The sequence below is a fragment of the Megalopta genalis genome, chromosome 4 (genome assembly GCF_051020955.1).
Source record: "Megalopta genalis isolate 19385.01 chromosome 4, iyMegGena1_principal, whole genome shotgun sequence".
Classification (NCBI taxonomy): Eukaryota; Metazoa; Arthropoda; class Insecta; order Hymenoptera; family Halictidae; genus Megalopta; species Megalopta genalis.
In genome coordinates this window covers 15,380,245-15,406,688 of record NC_135016.1, presented here as the reverse complement: position 1 = coordinate 15,406,688, position 26,444 = coordinate 15,380,245, and the positions used below count along the sequence as shown (strand labels likewise).

Genomic DNA, 26,444 nt, shown 5'->3' with positions numbered 1-26,444 from the left:
TAATCAATAGTTCAGTAAATTAGAAAGTACAGAGTTTACTCTGAATACCGTGACGCTGAGATAAGGAATATCAAAAACAACACAATGGTCGTTTTTGGCGGTATACAAACCTTCATGTATTTGATTTTCTAGGTCCTCCAAATGTTTATTATTAAATAATACGTTACATTTTTTTCGAATCTCACTTCTCATACATTATTTGATCATTCAATGAATCGAGACTCTTACTTCTCTCACATCATTCAATCATTCAATTACAGCAGCTAGTAATACAAATACTTCCACATATAGAAGTAAATACACTTGCACATAGATTTTACAGCCATGTCAGTTCTGTTTCAAACATCAACCTGCTAAAGCTCCAAAATATCGGGATCAGTTAGAATAGTCCTGGAAAATACAAGTACAGAATTGTGGCAGAACCAATCTATCAAACCTAGCACTTCGCAGTCGAAGTTCGCGAATCACGAATCGATACGGGGCAACAAGCTCAAGGAACCAGACCTGGTGATCAAAGACTAAGAGAAGCTTCTTGTGGTCGATGTCACAGTATGCTACGAGGACTGACCGAACAATCGGCGGTTCAAAAGGAAGTAGAGAAACATAAGAGAACGGTCCAATACATATGAATCACAATGTCTAAGTGTTAAAGGGGATAGGAAACGAAATGTCACTGCACTCATACAGCAAAAAGATGTATACACACATTATATAAAGAAAAGTAGCAGGAACTTGTAAAACTATTAGGTTGGTGCATATGATATGTCGGATTTTCTCTACATGTGAGCGTTTGTCTCTCTGTTTTCGTTATGCTTTTTTGTCTTTGGCATAGCCGCGTTTATAGTTGTACTGTCCATTGCCAGAGTTACATTTCAACAAAGAAGATTTTCTTAAAAGTGTTCCATTTTGTTATTTGTTTTGAATTTCGCAAGAATATGAATTCAACCGATATTCGTGTGTGTAATTTTTTTATAAGAGTATAAACTTGGTAACAATGCTGCAAAAGTTGCACGCAATATAAACCAGACGTTTGGGGAGAATATTGTTGTGATTTTTGTGATTATTATTATTATTGTGATTTTTCCTTACAAAATGAAACGCGTGGAAAACCCAGAACGTCTGCGAAAAATGATGCTTTGGAAGCATTGGTGGAAACGAATGTGATTCACTACTCATTCCTTCGAACTGAGAAGATAATTACAGCCGAAAAGTACTTCCAGTACATTGATGAAATGCATGAAAAATTGAAAATTATACGGCTATCGCTTGTTAATCGGCATAGCCCAATACTTCTTCACGACAACGTTCGGCCGCGTACGTCGTACAAAACAATTGCGAAATTAAATGAATTAGAATATGAAATCTTGCTGCACACCCAGCTTATTCGTCGGATCTTTCGCCAACCGACTTTCATTTTTTTCAACATTTAGAACAGTTTTTACGGGCTAAACAGTATGAAAATGAAGACAGTTTGAAAAATTCCATACCAGAATTTATTGATCCTAAAGATCAGAGAATTTCTTGAAGACAGGTATCTATGCATTAAAATCTCGTTGGGAAAAGTGTATGGAAGCAAATGGAGCATATTTTGATTAAATAAACAACTTTGCAAAAAAGATATGCAGTTTTATATATTCATTTAAAAATCCGACATTTCATATGCACCAATCTAATACTTCATCAAAATTGATGTTATCATCTTTAAAATAAGAAATCATACTTTCGTATCTCAATCTCCGAACGAAGAAGTGTCTTTAAGTACGAGCATAGTGAAATATGGGGGTATCCCCGAACGAACGCGTCGAATAAACGATCCATGAACGAGTCTCAGTGATTTTCATATTTTCCACAAGTGATTCGGATTATCAGTGATTGATTAAGTGATCAGTGTTTGGTGACAGTGCAGTGTAAGTGAACTTCGTAAAAGACCATACCAGAAGTTCCTCCGACAGTATCCCTCGAATGTTGCGGTCATCGACCTGGGATCAGCTGTTCGTTGTATCAGGTCAGTGCGTACGTTTCTTATTGATAATATTTTTCATATTTCTCTTATAAACAAATTCTTTACGTTCCTTAACGCAATAATGTATTATTAAATCAGCTTTGCGAATCATTCGCTGAATTCTGTTCGGGCACGGAATTATTTAAATTAAAATATCATTTACGAATTTTGTTAATCTTCACTGTACACCTTGCATCAAAATTTCATATGGTACACATGAGGTGTCATGCACACCAGAAAATTAAAACGGTTGTCACGGTTAAACTACACATTATTTCAGGTCCGAAAAATTAGTAAATATTCATCAGACGTTCTAAAGTAAGGGTGAACAGCGTTTTTCTTAAAAATATCACTTTTACGTAGTAAAAAAATATCCGGAAAGTTCACGCTTCGTGACTTGTTCAATACTTCGAACGCGGCTCGAGTCCCCATCCCGACCTTCTGTTAAGGCCTCGTGCTGCGAACTCTCTCTCTCTCTTTCTCTCTCTCGCCGTCACCTCTCATTGGACAGTGTTTTTCGTTAATAATTTGTAAACAAAGCCGCAGATTGCATTTTCACAAAGGAAAAAAAGTTACTTAGCTTTGAAGACATTTTTGGGACACCCTGTATATGAACTGCTCACTTGTCAAATCAATTAACTCCATAAAACAGAAAGTGGAGAAATGTGATGAAACAATATACATTGTTTTTCAAAGTTCCCATTAAAATGAAAATTTAAATAAATATTGCATAATGTATAAATACAAATGTTGCTTTCGTATAAAGATAGAATAGCCTTGGTGTAATTGTTATTAATATCACAACTTTTGGCTGGTTAAGGAAGTTAATCGATTTGACAAGTGAAAGAAAGTAATAACATCCAAATCACTCTTTAAATATTTTTATTGCAGAAAAAGTGTACTATATTACATTTTCTAAAAGATTAAAATTATTGAAAGTATTGAAGAACCATCAGATTATTATTCGACTCATCTGCTTTGACACATAACGGTGTAATATTTATTTTTCTAAAAAGAACTGACACTTAAATTGAAATAATTATTTAATAATAATTCACACATACTTGCTTCTGTGGCAGTTGCTTGAGAACGCAGATTTCATTATTGCAATGACTTATATTAATTTGTTGTTTAATGGTGTTAATCTGTATTACTTGGGAAATTTATTGTAAATAAAAATAGTTATGACTGAACCAAATGCTTCGTCGCTTGAACTTAAAATATTTCAGAAAATGGAGTTAATCGATTTGGTCTGTGAACGATTCATATTGTGCATATATTGTAGACAAACGTATTTCTCTGGTGCATAGGCAGATTGTGTAGAATCAGACAAAATTAGCTCCTTCCATCAAGAACTGTCTGTTGAGTTTTTGGCCAAAAATTTCGTGTATCAGGATTGACGTGTGCGACGGAGCATTATCGTGGAAAATCCAAGAATTGTCTTCCCACGAATCTGGCCGTTTCCAACGAATATTTCCACGTAAATGCTTCATGACGTTCAAATAATATCCTTTATTATTTGAACGCTATGGAAGCATTTATATTTAGATTGTTTATCCATTCGGAAGGAATTCCGAATGAACAACATGGCGATAATCGAAGAAAACAGTGAGCATGATCTTAATTTTCTAGCGACTTCAACCCAGTTTTTGGGTTTTCCGAAAATTATTGACTTGTTACGATGCATAACGATGCGTAACCATGCGAACGATCTACACCAGTTACGACGATATGGATATAAACACGCATAATATATCTATACAGGGTGTCCCAGGTTTTAATGTTCAAACTTTGTTAGTGTATTCTATAGCACAAAGTAAGAAAAAAATGTTATGTAAACATAGGTCATATAGAGCTTTATTAAGAAGTTATAACAAAAATTCAGAATAGAGGAATAATAATCAACTTGCTGTTACTGCGAGCATTGGCTTCAATAGATCAGCACATGCCGTGTGTTTATGTAAGCTGTGTTTATTAATACATTTCGAAATGTATTAATAACCGTTGTTGACAATACATGATTGACATCGATCGAAGATTTTTTTTTACTTTTTATTTTTTTTTTAGTTGATTACTATTCCTATTCTGAATTTTTGTTATAACTTCTTAATAAAGCTCTGTATGACCTATGTTTACATAACATTTTTATCTTACTTCGTGCCATAGAATATACTGACAAAGTTTGAACATTAAAACCTGGGATACCCTGTATATCTACACAATTAAACCTAATAAGAAATATTATGTAACTAATATAGTATATACAACATACAGGATGTCGTGTAACTGCTGGTCCTACGTCAAAAAATAAGTCGAAAAGAAAGAGTAACATTTTTTCATTTAAGATTATGTTTTCGAGAAAAATAAGTTTAAATATCCGACAGCTTTGTATGTCTTGCAGTAGGACAACAAGTAGAACTAGTATGTCATGGTCAGACGCGCCACTTGATTTCTATTCAATAGTATTATTTCTTCAACCTACATTTTCTTGAAAACAGAGAGCCTTGGATAAAAAAATTTATCCTATATTTTTGACTTATTTGTTGACGTAAAATCAACACATATTCGTTTGTGCCAGCAGTTACATCACACTCTGTATATACAGCGACTTCCGTTAATATTCGGACACTTTTCGAATCGCAATAACTTTTTTAGAATTGGACTAAGCGACTTGAACTTTGTTCAGATGACAGAGAGACCAATTTATGAGATTTGAGGGACCAGTTTATAACTAGAATGATTTTTTAAAATTTTGCTATTGCTTAGAATGAGGAAAGAAAATAAAAAACTCTTGTTTTTTTAATTTTTTATCTGAGCCTGTAACGAAAATTTAAAAAATGTATTCCGTAGATCTTGGTAACTTGTATACATGCTAAAAATTTTATTGAAATCGGTCGACGCATAGTCAAGCTACAGCCACTGAAAGATGTAAAAATTACCGTTTTAGATTGTTTGTGAAAATCTTTAATTGCTTGCAGCTTATGTCAAGGTCAATCAATTTCGATGAAATTTTCAGCATGCATATAATACATTCTCTTTTTCTTTTCATTTTCGAAAAATGAGTTGTAGATGGTTTCTGATTGGATTAGACACATTTCTGATTGGAATTCCGAGACGCGTTGAATAGTGCATACAAAATTATATTATTCTATAAAAAAAAAAGTAAAGATGCCTTTCGTGTGTCCTTCAAGCTTAAATGTTTTCATTTACAAGCAAAAAATGTTTTGTGTGAAACATTTTTCCAAATAACAAATAGTTCCGGAGATGATCGCATATATTGATTAAAATGGGACTAAAACGCAGTAACTTTGTTCAAACTAATCTAAATGATTTGAATCTTTTTTAGATGATAGAGCGACTAGTCCATTGTATTGGGTTAGCAACTAAGTAATTGCCGATTTCAGTTATAGATGTCTTTCACTCCCATTTTTATGATTTCCGTAAATGTTATATTATAAAATTATTATTATTATTATTATTATTATGTTATTTTTTATTATCCGTGAATGTTAGCAACTGGACAAATTGAATGCAGCGGTCAAGGAAAAGCGACCAGAATTGGTCAATCGTAATGGTGATAATAATTGATGGATACTGGTTGGGAATTGATGTTACACCCACCATATAGCTCTGATCTCGCGCCATCGGATTACCACTTATTTCGAACCCTGGACAACTCCCTTCGTGGTAAAACTTTTAATGATGATGACGCTGTAAAATCTCATTTAACTCAGTTTTTGGCCGAAAAGGATCAAACGCTTCAACGAGCGTGGAATTTTCAAGTTGTCAGAGAGATGGCAAAAGGTCATCGAACAAAATGGAAAATACATTACAGATTAAACTTCATTCCAAGTAAAAAAAATTTTTATTTCATTGAACAAATCGGCAATTACTTAGTTGCCAACCCAATACAATAATTGAAACGCTTTTTCTTAATTTCGCTCTTACTTGTAATGACAAAAATAGTAACTGATAGTGCACTGAAGTCGGTTTATCAAAATATTTTGTCCAATTTGACGGTATTATGTATGCACAAGTCACAGCGATTGTTATATTGCGCAAATACCAGGGATACATATCGCAAATGAAAACACAAGACAATCACGTTTCACTGTCCTGTTTCAGCGTCCAGTGAAACAACCCCTAATCCTTCCAGTATTTTTTATCTTTAAAGAAACGGACGGCAATATGTCTAAAAATTCATAGAACGTTAAAAATTGTGTACATGAGAGGAAATAAATATGTCCCGTTATTTATTGTAGCCGCGTGTCGTATACTATACTGATAACGTTTATCTCGTCGTTTACAGAAAGTTTGCGTATCGCGTTGATTCCTGTGAAACGTTATTCGTTGTAACACAAGTTTCAATATAAAACAATGCAACATCACGTCTGTTTTCGAATGATTATTATGCGTCACACTGAAATAGAGAAACGTTTTTCAACCGCATATGTTACGTTCGAAATTGATTGAAGCAGAATTCAATCGAAAGAGATTTAAAAACATGCTGTTTCAATTAACTTGAAAATCATTTTGTTGCAATTAAATTTACAAGTGCTCGTCCCATCGAGTGCCATGCAATTTCGTGTAAAGCTGAAAACGCTCGAGAATATTTGACACCCACTTTCATGGAGAATTTTCTATGGAAAAAGTATGCTAACAATCGCAATTGAGTGGAATTGTTATCCGTATTTGAAGTGTTGTTTTTTAAAATATTATAAATATTTATGTTATAAATATTTAATTATATATAAATATATAATTATATATTGTCAATTTCACACGATTTAAAAGATTTCCACTGCACAATGTTGATACGTTCTTGTGGAAATGTACAGTCCGCAACAAAAAAATGACTCACTTTAAAAATAAGTAATTTTTATTTATTTAACATGACAATCAAGGTTTTGTTTGTATACGAACTTGCAAAACACCACTATAAATATGCAAAAGTGATATAGAATTAAATACTGCCAGTTGAAACAATTTTATTTGAAAAAAATTTTTTATGGGAACATGGTACAGAAAAATGATAGCACATTAAACTAAAAATTATGTATAGGAATAAATCAACGAATCGGGCTCTAATTTATTCCTCGTAAAAAAACATGAAACAAATATAGAATAACCTTATTTAGTTTTCTTGAAAACGGAGCCTTAAAAGGAAAAATGTTACCCCTTTTTTTCATTTATTATTGCATGTGGAATCATCTCCTGGCCGATTGTATCACGATTTTTTACCTGCCCGATATAGTATATTGATCCAAATAAGTATTTGAAGACTAATAGCAGAAATGTTCCACAAATATAATGATTACTTTGTCACTTAAATTTGCGTTACAGCTCATGTTGATGATTTCCAAAAAATATATTTGTCAATTATTTTCAACATGAATTGAAGAATGTTGAGGTTAAGAGGATATTTTATCGTGAACCTCTGAAAAAATCGATTTTTTTACATTTTCCTGAAGAATATTTTACATTTTCTTTAGTAATACGTCTACAAGAACTTACGTCTGAATTAAAAAAATTAACGAAATTTATTACGATATTTATACTATGATTGATCAGCACTGGTAAACAATATCTCAAAATCTATTTTCACACGTTGGTGTCAATACATGATGGTAATAATAAAAGTTATAATAGTAAAATATATAATATAAATATGATGTCGGTTATATAATAATAAATCACGTCTGCGAATAAGGTGGCAATGTTTGTTTAATTTGAAAGAGAATAGCATTACTTACGGTGCGCCTAATAATTTATTCAAGTCGAAATTTTGGATTACATAAATATCTAGACGAAAACATTATGATTTGGACATTTGTGCCTGAGTAGCGGAAATTATGTATCAAAAGAAAATATTTTTTACATTTTTTTGCAGTTCGACGTCACGATAATATAATTTTAATGGTTTCCTAACGCAAATTAACAGTTACGCAAGCTTCAAAACGAAGCGCTTCCCTTATGCTTCATAATAGTACTTGAAACTTCAAACGTATTGCTCGCAGAATGAGGTTATTGAAACTGCAAGCACGAATAACTCAGTTAATATTGAAGCAATTAAATTGCAATTTTTTTAGAGAAAATTCAATTGAATGATTATTTTCGTTCCTGATAACGTTAAAGCAGATTTTATTTCATCATAGTTTCGTAACAAGTAATTTCTGCACTGTGACGTTGCAGTTTTGCGACGTCGCTTTTTCGTATAAAATGGCGAAAAAAACTGCCGTTTGAGTGAACCGAACCACCCTTCTCCGTGCCCCGTACGAACACGTCACAGTCCTTTTCCTTCGCCCAGTCCTTTCGGAGGTCATCTCATGGCTGCTGCCGGATTGGGATCGTACTCTAATTGGCTGGCCACCCCAAAGTATCCTGCGCGCAGGTGAAGGACCATCCCCTGAAGGGATATCGGGGACTCTCTCTGGTCGTCGGGAGCGATCGTAATTGGGAAAGTCGGAATCGGCCTGGGCCCAGGGCCCTTTCTCGAGACGGCCCTGGAGAAATGCCGAATGATGTGATTAAGCAGTTCAATCGGGGTCATGATCAGATAATGAGTAGGGTGGGGATCGGAAGGATCAGCTCCTGTCGCAGACTGGTCGGTTTCCATACAAATAGCGGGAAAATATATATAATATAATAAATATAATTTAATACTATAATATACTATATATAATATATATAGTATATTATATTATTATAGTATATATATATATATATATATATAATAATTATATATTATATATATTATATAATATATTATATATATAATATACTATAAACATAATTTTTATTCACTAGTAGTCAATTAAGCACGTGGTTTATTATTTACTAGAAATTTTTTAATCATTTGTTCATTTTGGATACGGTTACACGGCTTCAAGGTAGCTCACCTCCAAATGGTCCTAAATTTATATCATCGTTTATAATTATTTTGTTCTTTGAAAATAAATAATTTTTATAGAATTTAATGTATTTAGTATGCACTTAAATTATGTCACACGACACTTTTTTATCTGTCACATTTTTTTAATTACATCCAATTGAATATGTTGAATTTTCATTTCATTTTTTAATTATGAGTTTGATGGAGTTCAGTGTTCACTCTGAACGCAATTTGAAGAGCGATGCTTTACATTAAGAACAAAATACAAATTGGCTGCTATTAGCTGCTATTGCAGAAATCATCTAACAATAATGCCAAAATGGCACGAGCCAAAAAGCACACCGTGACACCTATGGGCTACCAAGTTACGCAAGATGTTTTGAATAAGTTGAGGAAAATATCAATATTTCAACTGTTCATACTCTATTGAAACTGATGAGGATAATTATAAATTTTTTTATTATATGCAGATTATTGCTCATGACCCATTCATGTCGAGTATAAGGAGAAGAACGATCAAGCAATGGAAACTATTTCTCAAATAAATAATGGAACTACTGGTTTCGGAACAATGTTCGCAACGTGAAAATGGAGAGGATGCTCAATATAATTCAATTAAATTAAAAACAAAAATTGCGTTTTTAAAAAATTTGTACATAAACAATTAAAACACTGCATTTTGTTTCCATTATTCTATCCTAATAAAAACCCAAATATACGCGCATTGGTATAATACAAAATAATATAAAATTTAATATAAATTTTTAATTATAAATAAAATTAATTTAATTTAAAATAAAATTTAATCAATATAAATTAACACTATGCCGTCCGCAGATCTTAGATATGATTCTTTCGTTTGACGCCGGTATAATAGCTTGGAAATTTTTGATTTTAAAAAAAATTTCGAAGATGGCGGTAATATAAATTCCTAAAATTAAGATATGTCATCCAAGAATTTTCGTACTTAATTCTTAGTTAAATAAGCACAATGCTATAGTTAGTTTGCTGCCTTTTAACACCCAAGAAATATAGTTCAAATGTTATATCAGTTTTTTTAAAATGGCACCAAAGTAGTACCACCGGCATACAACACATAGTTTTTGCATGGCACCAGCGTGGTGCCACCGAACGGCATAGTGTTAATATATATAAAATTTGTTTTTTTCGCTTTTTGCATGGAAACCGACCACTGTGCGTCATTGCCGAAAAATCGCGAAGGATCATTGTCGAGCGAGCTGCCGCTGCGTTAGATTCTGTTACGATCGAGTTGGATAGTGCGGACTCGAGGGAACATGGCCATAGACTCCGGGAGGATTTGCGGAAGTCCCGAGGAGACCAAGGGCTTGAGGGAGCATGAAACGGTAGGTTGCATTTAGCGATCCTTCGTCGATTTTCGCGAGGTGGCTTGGAAATAGGCGCGAGAAACGAATTAGATTCCGAAGAGCTCGGACTTTCACGTACGTGGAGTCGCGTCTGGTCTCCCGCTACCGTCCATTCCCGAGAGAAACGTTTGACGAGGTTTCGTGTCATTTTCATTGCACCCGGAAGATTTTCTCGGGGACTTTGGAGAAGAGCGTGGAGAGGAGAAGTGTAGCGATCGCCGATATTCGAACATTTTCGGTCAGCCCGGTGGTTCCTGAACGGTTCGCGACCATCTTGTGAGAATTCATATTCCTTGACTGAAAGATCTCGAGAATCCTCGCAATGTCGGCGTATGCGTGCCGACTTCCAGGCGATCGCTGCCATGCTCTTGTTTATTCTGCGTTATCGCCTGCGAACACGTCGAATCACGTTTTGTATTTCGAGCGGAATCGACGACCAAATTGTAATCGCGCCGGCCATCTGCGTTTTAGCGACCATCGTGACGAAATCTATGGTACTGAATTACCGTTTGGTCGCGGAAAGAGAATTCCGACAACTGTGTGAATACTGTAAAGGGCGCGGGCTCTCGGATGCAGCCTCGTGGCTACCCATTTTGTAATAATTGACCCGATTAAAAAATAATCTAGAGCAGAGTTAAATCCGCTAGATCCGCCCGGCCGTACGGGTTACCCTCCGCTACTCCCGTGTTCGAACCCTTGGATCCTCGTGGCGTCTGTTCTGACTCACGTGGACCGGTTTCCGACTGCATACGGAGAAATATCTCGCGTTTCGCGTGGTACCCTTTTGGTGTCATATCGGTGTTATATCGTGCTCCGCGTCGGATTCCCGGATATCACGCTTTGTGCCAGATGGACCACGTACAAACGGCCGTGCGTGGCCTGGCCTAAGGGTTCTAGAATCCCGGAGTCGCCTCTGTCCACGTGTTAGAACTTGCGAAATAAGAAACTATTCGTTATTTCTGCGATAGAGTTTGCGTTTGTCAAAATTGTGATTGATGTTATTGCTTCAATATCATCACTTTTCGTTGACATTTTCAGAAAAAACTGTTTAAATCACATACTTGTTTATCTTATAATAGATATATTTATCGACTATAGGAATAAAGTTTCGAATACAAACTTTTTAGGATAACAACTTACTTTTTATCTTACGTAATAAACTGTACATGAAAAAATAACCACAACAGACTACTGGCTGAAATTTTTTCTGTAAATTGTAGAAATCAAATTTTGCCATTCTTTTATTGCCTATATTTATATTAATTTTATTATCATTATTGGCAAAGTTACAGCCAATTGAAAGGAACTGATTAAAACATAATTTCAAATTGGAATTGTAAAAGTTATCTTTTAAACTCTTTGTTGCGACGGCAACACCGAAGGTCAAGCGTCCCTGGCCATCCCTTGAGCAATTAAGCGATATACCTGCGACACTAGAAAATGCACCCAAGCGAAGGTGCCCTTCGACCCGACGAACGGACAGCGCGACTCATGGATTCCATATTTCCCAAAACGAAAGATTTACAACCCGGGCTTTCGGGCGGTTTCCCACTCCTCAAGTTCCTTCCGACACACCCATCTCCAATCAAAAACGCTTCATTTCCTCCACCAAAACCCACCATACACCAATCAACAAAAAAACCGAGGCGACAAGCGAAAAGACAGAATCGTTAGAACCAACAGAATCGTTAGAACCACCAGAACTCCTAGAACGTATAGAACTCTGAGAACGCAGATAAGACCATAGCTGTAATATTATTAAAGTGTACGTAAAGGCAACCAGCGACTTCGTTAAACTTAATTCCATTTGGAAACATCGCGCACATACACTGTTTTAGTAGAAATAATTTTAGATTAAAATTTTAAAAGGTGACTTTTAACCCCGTCAGTAAAGATACTGTTAAATCGAATTTCCAAAAGGTGCTGTTTCACCCCTTTGGCAAAACAGTGTGTTATAATATATGTACAATATTCCTGATCAATATGGTCGACTAGATAATATACCTGTGCTTGGCTGCATAAGATCGATGTTTAAGAAACCGACTGTTTAGCAGTTGCCTTACGAACATCTAATTCTGGAAGCTCGATTGATAGTTTGTTACAAGAAGAAAGTCGAACAATGATCAACAGACGTTCAAACAGATTACAGTTGTCGCCCACGTACAATGATCGGTTTTCATCATTTTGTGAACAAAATTCAATATTTATTTCACTAATTTACGCTCAGTTTCTAAAAATCGGCAAAACTTAGAAGGGAGCATACCGAAGTGATACACGTCGATTTTTAATATGAAACTGTTGGGAAAGGTAGAAAGGGTAGGAAAATATTCGACCCGTATCTCACACTTATCGGCGCTCGTTCGCATCGTTCACCCCCTAAAATTGGGGCTCGAAACTATATCTGATCGCATATCTCGTAAACTATTTCAACTGGAAAGGCAGTTAGCAATTCAAATTTGTGCACATTTTAATAAGTAATCTAGCTGCGTAATCGGATTTGCAATATCTCAATTTTTGTTCCAGAGACACATTAAGAAATCACGCCTTTTTGTTCATTATTTCATTAAAATTTTTCTTCGTCCTTCCATTCATTTTATTCTCGTTTTATTCCCTTACGAGTTATATGTGACTTCCGTTTCTTATAATTGATGCTTAAAACGAATACCTATTCGCCCATTCGCTCTTTCTTTCGCTCTATCTCTCCTTCCTTTCTTCCTTTCCTTGTCTTTTTATGCTTCTGCTTCGCCGTTTTTGCTGCATCTTTACTACTCCATATATAGTATTCCTTTACTTCCCATGCTTTATAGTTATTTCCCCTCTTTCTCCCTTCTCTATATCCTTCCTTTCACTTCCCACTCCGTCCGTTTCCTCTATTGCTTCTCTTATTCTCCTCTCATTCATTCTCCGATCTCCGTTTCCATTTGTTCCATATTTCTTTTCCTTTTTTACTCTTTCTCTCTCCTTTTCCCCCGCACTCATCATTTACTTCCTTCCTCCTTCCTGTAGCGCCGTGCTTTTACGACGCCTTTTTGACGCGCGGGGATCGAACGTCAACCCTACCGGGGTTGTAAGGCCCGGGCTTCACTTGTTTGAAGACGCGTCGGTTTTGTAATGGTTATCGGTCCGATTGACCGATTTTGAATGAATGAGCGATTGAATTCCCGAGTCGAATGAGTCTCCGGTTGCGACGAGTGAGTCTCCGAACGATTGAGACTGTTCGACGCACGGGTGAGACTCCGGATCGAGAATGTATAATAATATTGCTTGAAAACTACTGAACCACTCTTGAACCACTACTCTCTCGCCTCGACTGCTCGCGTTTTTTATACCCTTTTCCCCACTTGAGATTCTTGAAGGAACCTCCACCTCCATGCCTGGATGCGCTGATTGGTTTTCTCGAAAATTACGATTTCCCAATCAGCGTCCTCCGAACGTTTCGTCACCACCCTCTCGTACCGTCCTGCACGGGCCTTGTCTTGAAGAGGGGTGCGACACGTAATTGCGTGGTTGGGGAGGTCCTCCGGGCCTTGAGATGTCATCCCCGCGACGGTTGGGACTAACTTTCCCAAGACGCGTTCAAAAATCTCAAGTGTTATTGCGGGAGGTTTTTTCGGGCCTTTTGGATTTACGACACGTCGCGATCATTAGAAAAGACGGAGACACTGCCCGGATGTTCGGCAGCTGTCAAAAAAGGTCTCCGTCTCCTCAGATGACCCACGCTGGTCCGTGCCATAAACCCTTCACGAGAGAGGTCTGCGGGAGGTTCTACGTGACGGAACACTTCCATCTCTCGTCACTCGTACAACTCCTCCTTTCTTTCCACTAATTCCTTTTTCTTGTAGACTTTTAATCCACTCCTCCCCACTTGACATAACCGACTTGATAAACTTAGAAATTTATTTTTCTTTCACTGGTAATATTATTGTTTACACTCTTTAAAAAAAGCATGTCGCTCAGTTGTATGAAATACGTATATCAGCAGCCTCGAAAACTGAGGCAAAAGATTTAGACATGTTTTTCGATCCGCGTCAAAATTATAGGACAGTCGCCGGTATTTTGATTTTTGTTTTTAATTGCTGTTATTTGGTATGCAGTAGTTAAAGTGACGTGTAGGCAATCGTTTTTGATTTTATAAAGTGCCGCACGAAAAAAAGTACACGCAACTCCCATACATTAGGGAGAAGTCGTCGTGTAGTTCATAAGTATTTAAAAAGTAAAGAAAATATGTTAAGACGAACCTCGATGGTTGTCCAAAATCAGGAACTGTGCGAGAAAGGTGACAAATTTTAAGACATGCTTCGTAGTTTACAATGACAGCATGGCAAATAGCAGCGGAATCCGATGTGGGAACGAGTATTAGGACAGTGTAGAGGTTAGCTAAAATATACTAAAAAATAGCGAAAATATGCTAAAGGGTTCTAAGCATTTGAAAAGGCTTAAAATGAAGCAGCAACCGCCACGAACTGATAAACATATACAGGGTGTTCGGAAAATCATGGTACAACCGGCAAGGGGGTGGATTCTACATGCAAAAATAAGTCGAGAAAGAGGAATAACATTTTTTTATTCAAGGCTCCGCTTTTGAGAAAAATTAGGTTCACAAAGAGTAATACTATTGAATAGGAATCAACTGACGCGTCTGGCCATGATAAACCAATTCTACTTCTCGTCATATTACAAGCCACGCGAATTTGATGCATCTTTCAACTCAGTTTTCTCGAAAACGGAACCTTAAATAAAAAAATGTTATTCCTCCTTCTCGATTTGTTTTTCCATGTAGAATCACCCCCTTAGCGGTTGTATCACGATTACCCGAACACCCTATATAATACAAGCCAAATTGGAATTTGCAGAGTATCGGATACATTGACGTAAAAAGTGGAAAAAAATAGTCTTTTCTGACAAGAAAGCATATTAATTTAGATGGACCTGATGGCATAAATTATTATTTTCCTGATCTGAGGAAAGAAGAAATCGTGTAGCAAGTGAGCAGCGGTGGTATTATGATGTGGGCATCTATGGATAAAATGGGAAGACGGATATTGAACTTGTTTCGACAAAAATGAATAGTAGAACGTACGTGGATATCGTTGATGGACATAAAATGTGAAATATGCACAAAAAATAGCGAAGCAAAAGTATATCTTTCAACATGATAACGCAGCTGTGCATACTGCAAGAATAATACGAGCTTATTTCGAAGATAAGAATATAGATATTTTATCGTGGCCAGCAAGATCGCAGGATTTGAATATTATTGAAAACTGTTCGGGAATGTCAGCTGAGGAAGTATACTCAAGAAAAAAGCAGTTTAACTCCAGAGAAGAGATAAAAAATGTTTATTGAGGATGCGTGAAAGAATTTGAAACAAAACACAATTTAAAAAACTGTATAAATCTTTACTGCAAAGAATGTTGGAAGTAGCAAAAAGCAAAGGTTGAAATACACATTATTACAAACTAACGAAAAGAATTCCATGTGTTGATTTTTTACGGAAAACCCAACCTGTCTTATAGTTTTGTCGCGCCCGTTTTTCTTATAAACTGTTACCATTACTGTAAAGCAGCACGAAGAGTGCTCAATTTTTTATATGTTACTACAGAAAGGATACTTTTGTATATGTTCATATACAAAAACTTTGTACATGTCCGTGGTTTTAACCCTTAGCACTCCGAACCATTCTGGACGTTGGCTACCAGCTACTCAGCGCCACTTTTCGGCAGAAACGGGCATTTACAGACCCTCGTATTATTTAGTATGGCTTTGGAAGTAACTAACATATTATTATGATATTGAACTTATACGAATTGGCTGAAATCGAGAAATTTGCAAAAAAATCAATATTTTATTTTTTATAATTTTGTTATTGTTTGTTTTGTAATTTTGTTTTGGCGTTGTAATCGCTATCTATGCGAACTCTTTCTCTCGTCGCCTTGTTGCTTGGACGATATCACTATCACTGCTATCAAAACGATAGACTTACTGTAGAAGAAAACCTTCTACAGTTAGTCTTTCTAACATATCTGTATACACGTCTACCTGGAGCTCATCTTCACTACTACTTGTGTCATGAGACTCATTCGTGTTTGAACGTTTTGCCATTGTTCTAATAAAAAATATGAATAAATACATAGATTGAAAATTTCTAATTGTTATTACTAACTCACAAGATGATATTTACCAAACAATTTATTTACCAAGAGAAGAATCACTTTTCCGATTTTCTCACTCGTTAGATCTATCTATACCGCTCGACGCTTCAAACTAGACTGAGTTCAGCTTTGAAAATCTTTTCCTCCAGATTTTATGATTATAAATCTTACTATACAGAGCGTGCTATGTTCGCATACCGACCTTTCTTCAACAAACTTGCCTTATCGCTCTTTTCAAATGGCGCCTTTGAAGTGCTCGGACCGTCGTGAGCACGCCTCTCACGTTCTCGTCAAAACCCGCTGACATTTTTTGTATATAGCTTAGTAATTTTACTATATTTTGATTTGATTTCTTGTGTCATTTCAAGAGAAAACTTCAGGGAAACATGCATGTCTCAAAGAGTTGCGCTGAAATAACTCAATTCCCCGTAATCACTAATAAACTTTAATGTCCCACAAGAGGGGACATCCGATTGATATGCTAGAATTACGATGTCCCACGGGAGGGGACAGCCGAGTACAAAGGGTTAAAAACACTAGAAATTGAGGAATGTCCTATAGTTTTATCACGGTATGTATGTATTGTCCTCGCGCAAGAAAGCACCTTTGTGTTTACATTCCCCATCTAACTAGCTGCCCCATTGCCATAACTATCCAATAACTGCTGCAATGCAGCTAGTAAGAGGGAGAATCTAAACACAAAGATGTTAATAAGAAACTGTTATTGTTATCCGGGCAGTGAAGTCCAAAATCACCCAAAATTTAACGCTACTAATTACTTATTCATCTGCAATATAATTGAAAGAAATATTGTATAAGAAAGGGATGTTCTTACCACACTTGCTTCTATACAATCGAACTGTCCAAGTTGGACCGTCTTTATTGATGTGCAAAATAAGAACAATTGATTTCGACTTTTTATTTACCACTTTGATGTCAATAATAACGCAATAAACATTAGCGATCTACGAGATCATCGATAGTGATTACGTAAGTTTTAATAGGTATAATAGTGAAGGGTTAATACTTAATTTCGTATGCAACGAATGTTGGAGCGTGGAATCTTCTTGGTCGGATCAGTACGACTTTGTAACACTAATGGTCGTCAAACAAACGTTGCTAACCCGCAGGGTCAATACCGTTTGCATGATTTGTCATTTCGAAAGAGACGCTTTCTGCAGTGTCAAAGCACATTTGTGTTGCAGATGCTGTTGCTTCTGTCGCTAGTTGCGCTGAATCGTTAATGCAGTTATGAAATAATTCAGTGACGATTCAAGTATACTCACAGTGCGAAATCTGCAAGTGTAAATTGTAATTGACGAAATACTGTACTGCAGAATTTTATACATTTTCAGCGATCTAAATTAATTTACGGTCACCAACAGCGTAACATTTTTTTTCAAATTGAGTCAAATTGCTCGACTTTTTTTGAAAAGTTCGAAGAGGTTAGTTTAGTGCACACGTTCAACATTATTTCGATCTTTTACATATACATATCTCGGCCAAATTTTGTAATCATTATACGAAAAGATATATCGAGACAATTGACGAAAATAGATTAAAAATAGGAAATAGTATTAAGTCACAATTTTGAAAGTTGTGTTCATTGACTATTTTGGTGAAAATACCGTCCAATGAAAGTTTAAAAAAGTGTATTTTGATTCAGTTGGCGAAAGATAGTGTTAAAAGAACTGTTGAAAAAGTGTCAACTGGCACATTTATTATCAATGTTTCGGTATCAACACCTAGTTCATAAAACTTCCATCCTCATAGTGGCATCTCGATGATGAAATTGGTATCGGCTAGTCTACGACGCCCTCACCTACCTAGTGGCGCTTCTATGATGAAACAGGCATCGACTAGTTCATGAAAACCTATTCCATAATGTTGCCCCGATGATGGAACGACATCGGCTAATCCATGCATTTCTCTACCAAATGCCAAATCTTATAAACTTCTGGCGATGCAGATCCGTTTAACCCTCGGCTCCTAACAATATTCATGTACGATTTTTTTTTAGTCACTCTATTGGGCTTCGATTAATACTGATTATTCGATAATGATGAAATTAATTATGTCCGAAGACAAATCAAAGGCACAGCAATTGGCCATCCAATAGTAACTTGACTCCATTACTGTACTGATTACTTTACAGTAACAGAAGGCTCACGAGACCGAACTTGCTCCTCGTTTCTGTTTCATAAAACGACTAGAAAGCGTCGTACACCAAGTTTTGAGAAATCATTGTAAAGGGGAAGCTTCAGTCTTCAAATCCATGATCGATTTATTCGTGAACAAAATATGTCAATGGTTTTGGAGACGTTTCAATTTATAACATTATCGTGTAAAGCTATGTTTCCAGTTTTCCGTTTGCTATATGTTGTAGAAGATCTAATCGAAGAATTGTGACGTTAGAGGCTTTAAAATGAGACCAAATTTATTTATGGTCTGACTCATTCTTACGAAATTATAACAGTTCAAATATCAGCAATTTGTCAAAAATCGAAAAAACAGTGTACGAATACTGTTTACACTAACTCTATTAGTTTTTATATTGCCAAATTACAGTTGCTGTTACCATTACTAGCAGTAATACTCAATATTGCTTTAATCAATAAGAGTATCTAAGCAAAATGATAAGGGTAGCATCGGACATGGCTCGCACCGATTTAAACGAAATTTGGCTGATTGATTCATTTCTACTTACAATAAGCGTAGCTAAAATTTCAGCCTTATAAGGGGTCAGTCGATTATGAGAAAATTAGTTTTAAAGTTCATAAAAATTGCTGTGAACACATATGTATATTCCAATAGCACAATCGCATATATCTAACAGCAGATACGGTGTAACGACAAGCGTCGCAGCCTACCAAATTTCTAAAATTTTACATTCAATTTTCTCATAATTGACTGCCCATGTACTGCTAGAATGTTAGCTACGCTTATTGTAGATATCAGCCTGCCAAATCTCGTTGAAATCGGTGCATGCTATGTCCGATGCTCCCGGCACGAGTGTAGAAGCATGTTGTTAGCTCGCTGTAAAAGCCACCTGCGCGTGCAATAAAGAATACGGCAGACCTGGTTCGAATCCAAACCCCAAAACTCGAGTTCCTCCTCGAACAGCGGCCCGCAAACATCTGTTGGATAATGGAGTTTTCCAGTGCGGTAGTAGTTCAATACTTGTGCAAAAACGTCCGGATGACGGTCGTAGAAGTATTCGTTTAAAACTGGATCGTAATTGGCTAGAGCCTCTGTCAAACGGGAAAGCCGTGTCGCAGGTATTTTCTTTAACGTCGACTTGTACGTTTCGTGTCGTATACCGCCGACGTTCAGTATCACTCTATCGTTCCACCTGCCATCATCGAGTTTCCTCATCCTCGTGGAGTCTTGTGGTTTGCATGATCGAAAGAAGCGAGGAAGGTTCCTTAGCAGTTCGAATGGAAGGCTTCGAAACAGCTGCTGTGAAACAAAAATTCATTATTTTAATCGAAGACGTCCAGAAGAGAGCGTTGAAGTTTGTTTAAATGGTAATACAGCATTTCCTCCATGATTGATACTATAGTCTTCGCATGCTTCCGAAGTTAGAGAAGCATAACCTCGTCGACATTCTACCTGTCGCTAGCTCGGTTGTCAAGCGTGTTCAACGCTTAATTGTTTCCAACGGGGATCCCCTCGTGGTGAGACTACGATTTTGACAGTTATCGTAGAGGTCTTCTTGACAGTTATCGAGAGCATGCTGAATTAATTATTAATTATATATAATTAATTATTAGTATTATTATTAATAGTATTATTATTATTAGTATTATTATTAATAGTATTATTATTATTAGTATTATTATTAATAAATATAATAATATATAATAATAACAAATAAATTCAGTTTAGACCACGTAAGTTGCCACATTTTGTGACACCTGTGAAGGACAACGGTTTTTTTTGTTTAAACTGTTTCAATAAAATCCATTAAAGATTTTTGATAAGTAATATTTAAGTACATTATCGGTACAATCCTGAAATTACTTAAAATTTATGAAAACAATGTAAAGTTTTTAGTTTTATATCATATTTTACACTGACAGTCACCGATGGTAGACGCGGCCTAAACGGAAAGTTTAGTGTCGGTCACCGATGGCTGACGTGGCACTCAACGTGTTAATTATCTTTTTGGTGACTGTCGCCCACATGAACCCGTTGGCTACTGTAAAATTTTCATCAAGGTGTTTCTTTTTAGATTTACACCAAAACAGTCGAAACACTTAACCATATTACACGCGTTCATTTTAATAATTTATGATAAGGTACTGATGGGATTCTGATAAGATTTGTCAGACGTCTGTAGACGCGAATAGTGTATCAGTATCAGGTCTTCAAAACGCCTATGGGGGTCAACAGTAGCCAAAGAGTTAAAGGAGTGATAACAGCCCTTAAATTTGAGGGTTGGAAATGTGCTTTTCCAAATGTCTCGGGAACTAGCAGGGATTTTAATCTGGTGCCTGACCAATTACTGTGCTTTTGGTTCGTTTTCGGACATAATTGATTAATATTTATTGAATAAGACATTAAATTTTTGTATTCAAAAAGAAACAAAATGAAAGAATGAAAAAATTTAATTCCTCCCATATCAAATCAGGACATCGATTCAATTTAGTTCATACATTTAAGAACCTGTAAGCATGCATTTTCAACAAGATCGAAGATTTGACTTTAGTTCGCGTTTTTTGGCGTTCTAAATCGCTGTGCGTCGGGACTACGGACGCGATAATACAATACCGGTATAATACAATAGAATAGGGACACCCGCTATGGCCTGGTATCTCAGAGAAATAAGCAGGGCTGGGGAAAATTTGAAATAATTTGATATAAAATAGTAAAATTGAAATATTCGCTATTTGGAAATACTATTTCGTTAAATGTTTAAATCATGGGAAAATACTATTTACTGCTTACACTCGAATTCAAATATAGAAAATAATGAACTGAAAATAAGATACGCAAATTTTTAAATTAAACATATTTCGCAACTGTCGCTCGCGATATTCTAGTCGAATATTTCTTGCAAATATTTCTGAGCGCAGGTGTATATGTTTAGGTATATTTCTTGTGTGTTGGGTTGTAGTACACGGTACTATAGAAAGCTAAAGAAAGAAAACTCTTCTTTGCAATACTATTAGTTGCAATACCATTATTCTAGATACTAATCTGTGAAATAGTACTATTTGATGAAATATTATTTTCCTATATTTTAATTAAATACTTAATTCACAATACTATTTCCATATGTGACTACACACAAGAGAAAATTATAAAAATATTTACATTCTATTTACTATTTCATATTTACTATTTTTCCCCAGCCCTGGGAATAAGTCATCGAATGAGTGAGGATAAGTGACAAATGCGCTGGAGTCCCGCATAGCGACGTAGCGCGTTTACCGCATAAACATTATAATTCTAAACTCCGTTCGTGACGCGACCTAGAATCTCTGTCTGATACTAGTTCACCCAGTTGACGCGCCACGCTGCTGTACGGGACGCAGTCATGCGTCACTTATCCCCACTCATTCAATGATTTATTTTTGCGAGTCCCCTGGCTACGCCTTCCACTTCGTTGTACGGGAGTCCCGGTGCGTCATGTGACCAAATCCCCTCTCCTTCAATTTAAAATCTGGCTTAACCTTTTAGGCACGACGCGCCACTATAGTGGCTTCCGCGGATATCATCTTTCAGAACGACACGCCACTATAGTGGCTTTCGCGGATGTCATCTCTCTGGACGACGCACCACTATAGTGGCTTGATCTAGTAGCTCACTCGCTCATCATTTGAATCAAATAATCGTCTTCAAATGCATTGTTCCACACTTCTTTTGTCTTCACATCGATTTACAACAGTCTACAGGGTGTTCCAAAAATGTCTCGGAATCCGGAAATGGCGCGTTCCTCGGATCATTTGAAGCAACTTCTTCCTTTACAAAAATTTTCTCCGAGGCACTGTTAACGAGTTATTAACGAAAAACAGTGACCAATAAGAATCGAGTACGGCTGACGCGAGACGGCCCAGCCAACCAGCGCGCGAAGCCTAGTTCCGCTCATTGGCTCGATCGCCTCGCGCCAGCTGAGCTCGCCTGTCATTGGTCACTGTTTTTCGTTAATAACTCGTTAACAGTGCCTCGGAGAAAATTTTTGTAAAGGAAAAAGTTGCTTCAAATGGCCTGAGGAACCCGCCAGTTTCGGATTGCGAGACATTTCTGGGACACCCTATATATACAGTATCAGACTCTGTACAGTACACATCAGACTCTGCCATCCAGAGAAATTAGCCTCGCGCAGAATTCAGCCGTACCTAAAAGGTTAATCTTTTGGCTACCATGTCGTCAACCGTTGTCTGTCGCTGGGTCTGTTTAGGCCACATCATCCTTTAGGCCATGTGCATACTTAAACCCTATCATAAATCCGAAGTCGGTCATCCTTTCCAGATTCTCCCTAAAAATGCGTTGCCACCAGCATGCAAATAAAATTGTGCGAATACTGTTTTATCCAGTAGAAGTTGTTATATCACGCTCCATATACGTACATAGTACGTCCAAGAACCAACAGTGATAATAGAAGGCTGATGATTCTACACGAAAACTTAAATAAAAACCGTAGAACGAAATTTTTCTGTTCCCGCTTCGTATCCTAGAAAATTGAGTTTGAATGTTGGCTGAGTACATGCGCCTCGAAATGCAGTAGCCTGGCGTTCGAGAGGTGCACAGAAGTAACGGAAATTCGCTGGATATTTCGTGCAATTGGATTGCAGGTAATTGCACGCGCGATAATAAATTGAAAATATATGATAAATGCAGAATAAAAATTTCCTTCTATTCCATACTTTCTTTACGAGAGAATTAAATACAATTTGTTTACGAATGTTTCTCAGCACAGTTGTCTAAAACACAGACATCCGACTGTCGCCTACTGTTTTTCATTTGCAATTGAAATCGATGCGTAGGGTGGCCTTTTTTTGTTTGTTCACCATCGAGCTGGCTTTCCGTTAATTATCATTTTATTAGGTGTTTGCTACTAAATCCGATGGAATATGTTTCAAACAGTACTGAGAATGAGATTAAAACATTTTAAAATCATAATTCGCACTTCGGAGCATCGGCATCTCAGAAACATAACTTAATATTGTAAATGTACGTTTATTTTCTCTCAAAATGAAAACGAAATATATTCTTCGAAACATAAAATGATATAATTTAATAATTTAATTAATTCAAATGATTGCAAAGTGATATTTATTGATGGTAAACAAGAAGGAAGCCATTAACAATTTTGAAAATAACAGAAGAAATTCTTTATTGATTTTTTGTTCTATATTTCGTCTAATGAAGAAAATGTCCGCGTCTAGTCAATAAAATATTCACATGAAATACTCATGATTTTGTATCAATAAAGAGATAAACGCTAAATTATAACCTTATGATATTCTGAAAGCAAAACATATTTAAAATTGTAAGTATTAAATTTAATTGACGTAATTTCTTTGTAGCCGTTCTCTTATAATAGGACTATTTTCCAGTGTTAATGATAATTGTAAGAACGGGTAATTTTACGATCCCTAAACGCGTCAGAGCGATCATTTAACTCGATTGGATAGCCTCGTAAAACAGCATGCATTCTGCCTTGATTCAGAAATCTCGCTTAATTGTAGCCATGAGCGGAGCTTAAAACGATCTTAAAGATAATAATTAATAATCAGAACGGAGAAGATCGTTGCATTATAATTATTATTTCGATCTTAGTTACAAGTCATAATTATATAGGATCGACATTTTATGTTCGTTGTCCATAATCATTATTTATCAGATAAATTTGTTTAGTTTAGTCATAACAAGACTGCGGATTTTATGCATTTATCACAAACATGAACTGATTCGATAGAAAACTGCTAGAACATTAGAAGAGTTTGAATACGTTGTTACATTATTTTAACCTTCTTACTACTATTGACAGAGATAACACATTTGCAACTAACTTATATTTCTTAAAATGAACTTAGACAATTATTATTTTGCACAAAGTCCAATCACAACAGTTATCGCAGAGATAAACATATTTCCGATTGCTTATAACTGATATCCATAAGAAAACTTGTTGCAACTGTTATCGAAGACGGAATTTCTACTCTAATCATTCGCAATCGTTGTAATATAGTTATAATATAGTTATAATAATAGTTATAATATATAAGAGAAATTGTATTTCGATTACTAAACGATGTGTCATAAATGCATGTCAATGCTTCAGGCGGTAAATCTACATACCAAAACCAGTAAAAAGCGTCGTAGGAATACAATATGTGGGGACATGTATTGTACGAAGCTTTTGTTTTGTTTTACGTTTTTGAATAAATTCATTGTCGATTTAACGCATTGTTCGGGTATGACGAAATATCTCGTCATAAGAGGAACACATCTCTAATGGGCATGTCGACCTCTTTCGTCATGGAAATTTTTAAAACTAATAAGTGGAGTCCATTGTGTTTTACATCGCTCTCACTCTTTATCTGTTTTTGATTGAAATTCGTGAAAAAAGCACTTTAACTGTTAGCAGCTGAGTACGACGTCAACCGAAATTCAATGCAATTTTCAGCATGCTTATAAGTTAGCGAGATCCACAATTTTCGTTATATAGTCTCAGTAATAAAGGATGAAGAAATATGATTTCTTAATTTTTTCCTCATCGCAAACAAATGCAATTTTTGAAAATTGCAATTTTTTAGCCATTTTCCAGTAAATTAATCTCTCCCCCCCCCCGGAAGATACAAATATTCAGTTTAATTATAAAAAAATTATTCTAAATGGTGTATGAGTTCGTTCGTGAGCAACAGTATATGTCGGAATAGTGGTTTCGCAAAGTGCATAAAAAGTTTGCAATAATAGTTACATTAGAATTTACGAGAATTAATATTATAATAACAAAAAAGTTCTACATTAATCCACAGGTGTTCTTCAAGGTAGCGTTATAAACCCAATGCAAGACCCAAATGCAAAGTATCATAACTGCTATATACATCCCCCTCCGAAAGAATTAAGACACTCGCAGAAAATTTAGATAGATATAAAATTTTGTTAAGTTTTTTTTTAATATATATATATATATATGATGCCTCAGCTAAAAAAGGCCGACTACAATGCTGTGAATAATTATAAACATGACGTAATTTTTACATTTTTATTAATATTTAAACAAGAAACAACCAAAAGCTATGCTTGTGTATTTCTATTTTCTATTGTTTTTAATATAGAAATATACAAATATGATGTTTCGTGAAGTATTTCTTTAAATTCCACTAAAAATGTAGAATATCGCACATTGTACATTGTACGCTATCAATTTCTAGTTGACCAGATTTCTCGCAGTGAATTCTTTTTCTGTTGCCTGGCGAGCAACGAAATGCATATGTCGAGTCGATGTGGGCTGATTTCGGAAAGTTCGTGCAATACCCACTTTTGAAACTTCTGAACTTCTCGCATCTCTCGCAATCGTCTCGAAGCTATAGCGAGACCAGCACGGAGTTGTTCAGCAAGCCCAAGTGCAAATGCACATGCAAGAAAATAGGAGTTTATTTGAATTTTAAACAATTTTACCAGAACGCCGAAAGAAGGATAAAACGTTTCCACGCTGTTAATACCTGGAATGCCTGGAATTATTTTAGAAACGTGATGCTGTCGTGTTATTAATAATGTTTACAGATATTGTTTTCGAGTCACGTGTATTGTTTAATCGATTTTAACTGTTAATTGTAAAAGGCTTTTGTTTTTATTTTGAATATAAAGGCGACAAAGCTATTAGCGAACACGTACACGAAGAAACTGGCACTCCAGCACCAGATGGAACTACAAATTGGATTTTTCTGCCAATAAAACTCCGTATCGAACAATTTTATTCTGTTTTCTTTATTCGTTTTTCATTGTACACAGAATTGTGATCTATTTTTTAATGGATAACAGGTGCGTTCACTGGA

The 26,444-nt window shown here is 35.9% G+C and overlaps 1 protein-coding gene across 1 annotated transcript in view; it reads right to left on the bottom strand.

Annotated features, from left to right (window-relative positions):
* The window catches only part of LOC117217749 (potassium voltage-gated channel protein Shaw), a 111,399-nt gene that overhangs the window by 66,691 nt on the left and 18,264 nt on the right, over positions 1-26,444 (bottom strand). Inside the window, exon 2 of the mRNA XM_033465609.2 lies at positions 19,510-19,890. Within this exon, the coding sequence (XP_033321500.2) occupies positions 19,510-19,806 (297 nt within the window). The 5' untranslated portion in view covers positions 19,807-19,890. The remainder of the gene's footprint in view (positions 1-19,509; positions 19,891-26,444) is intronic.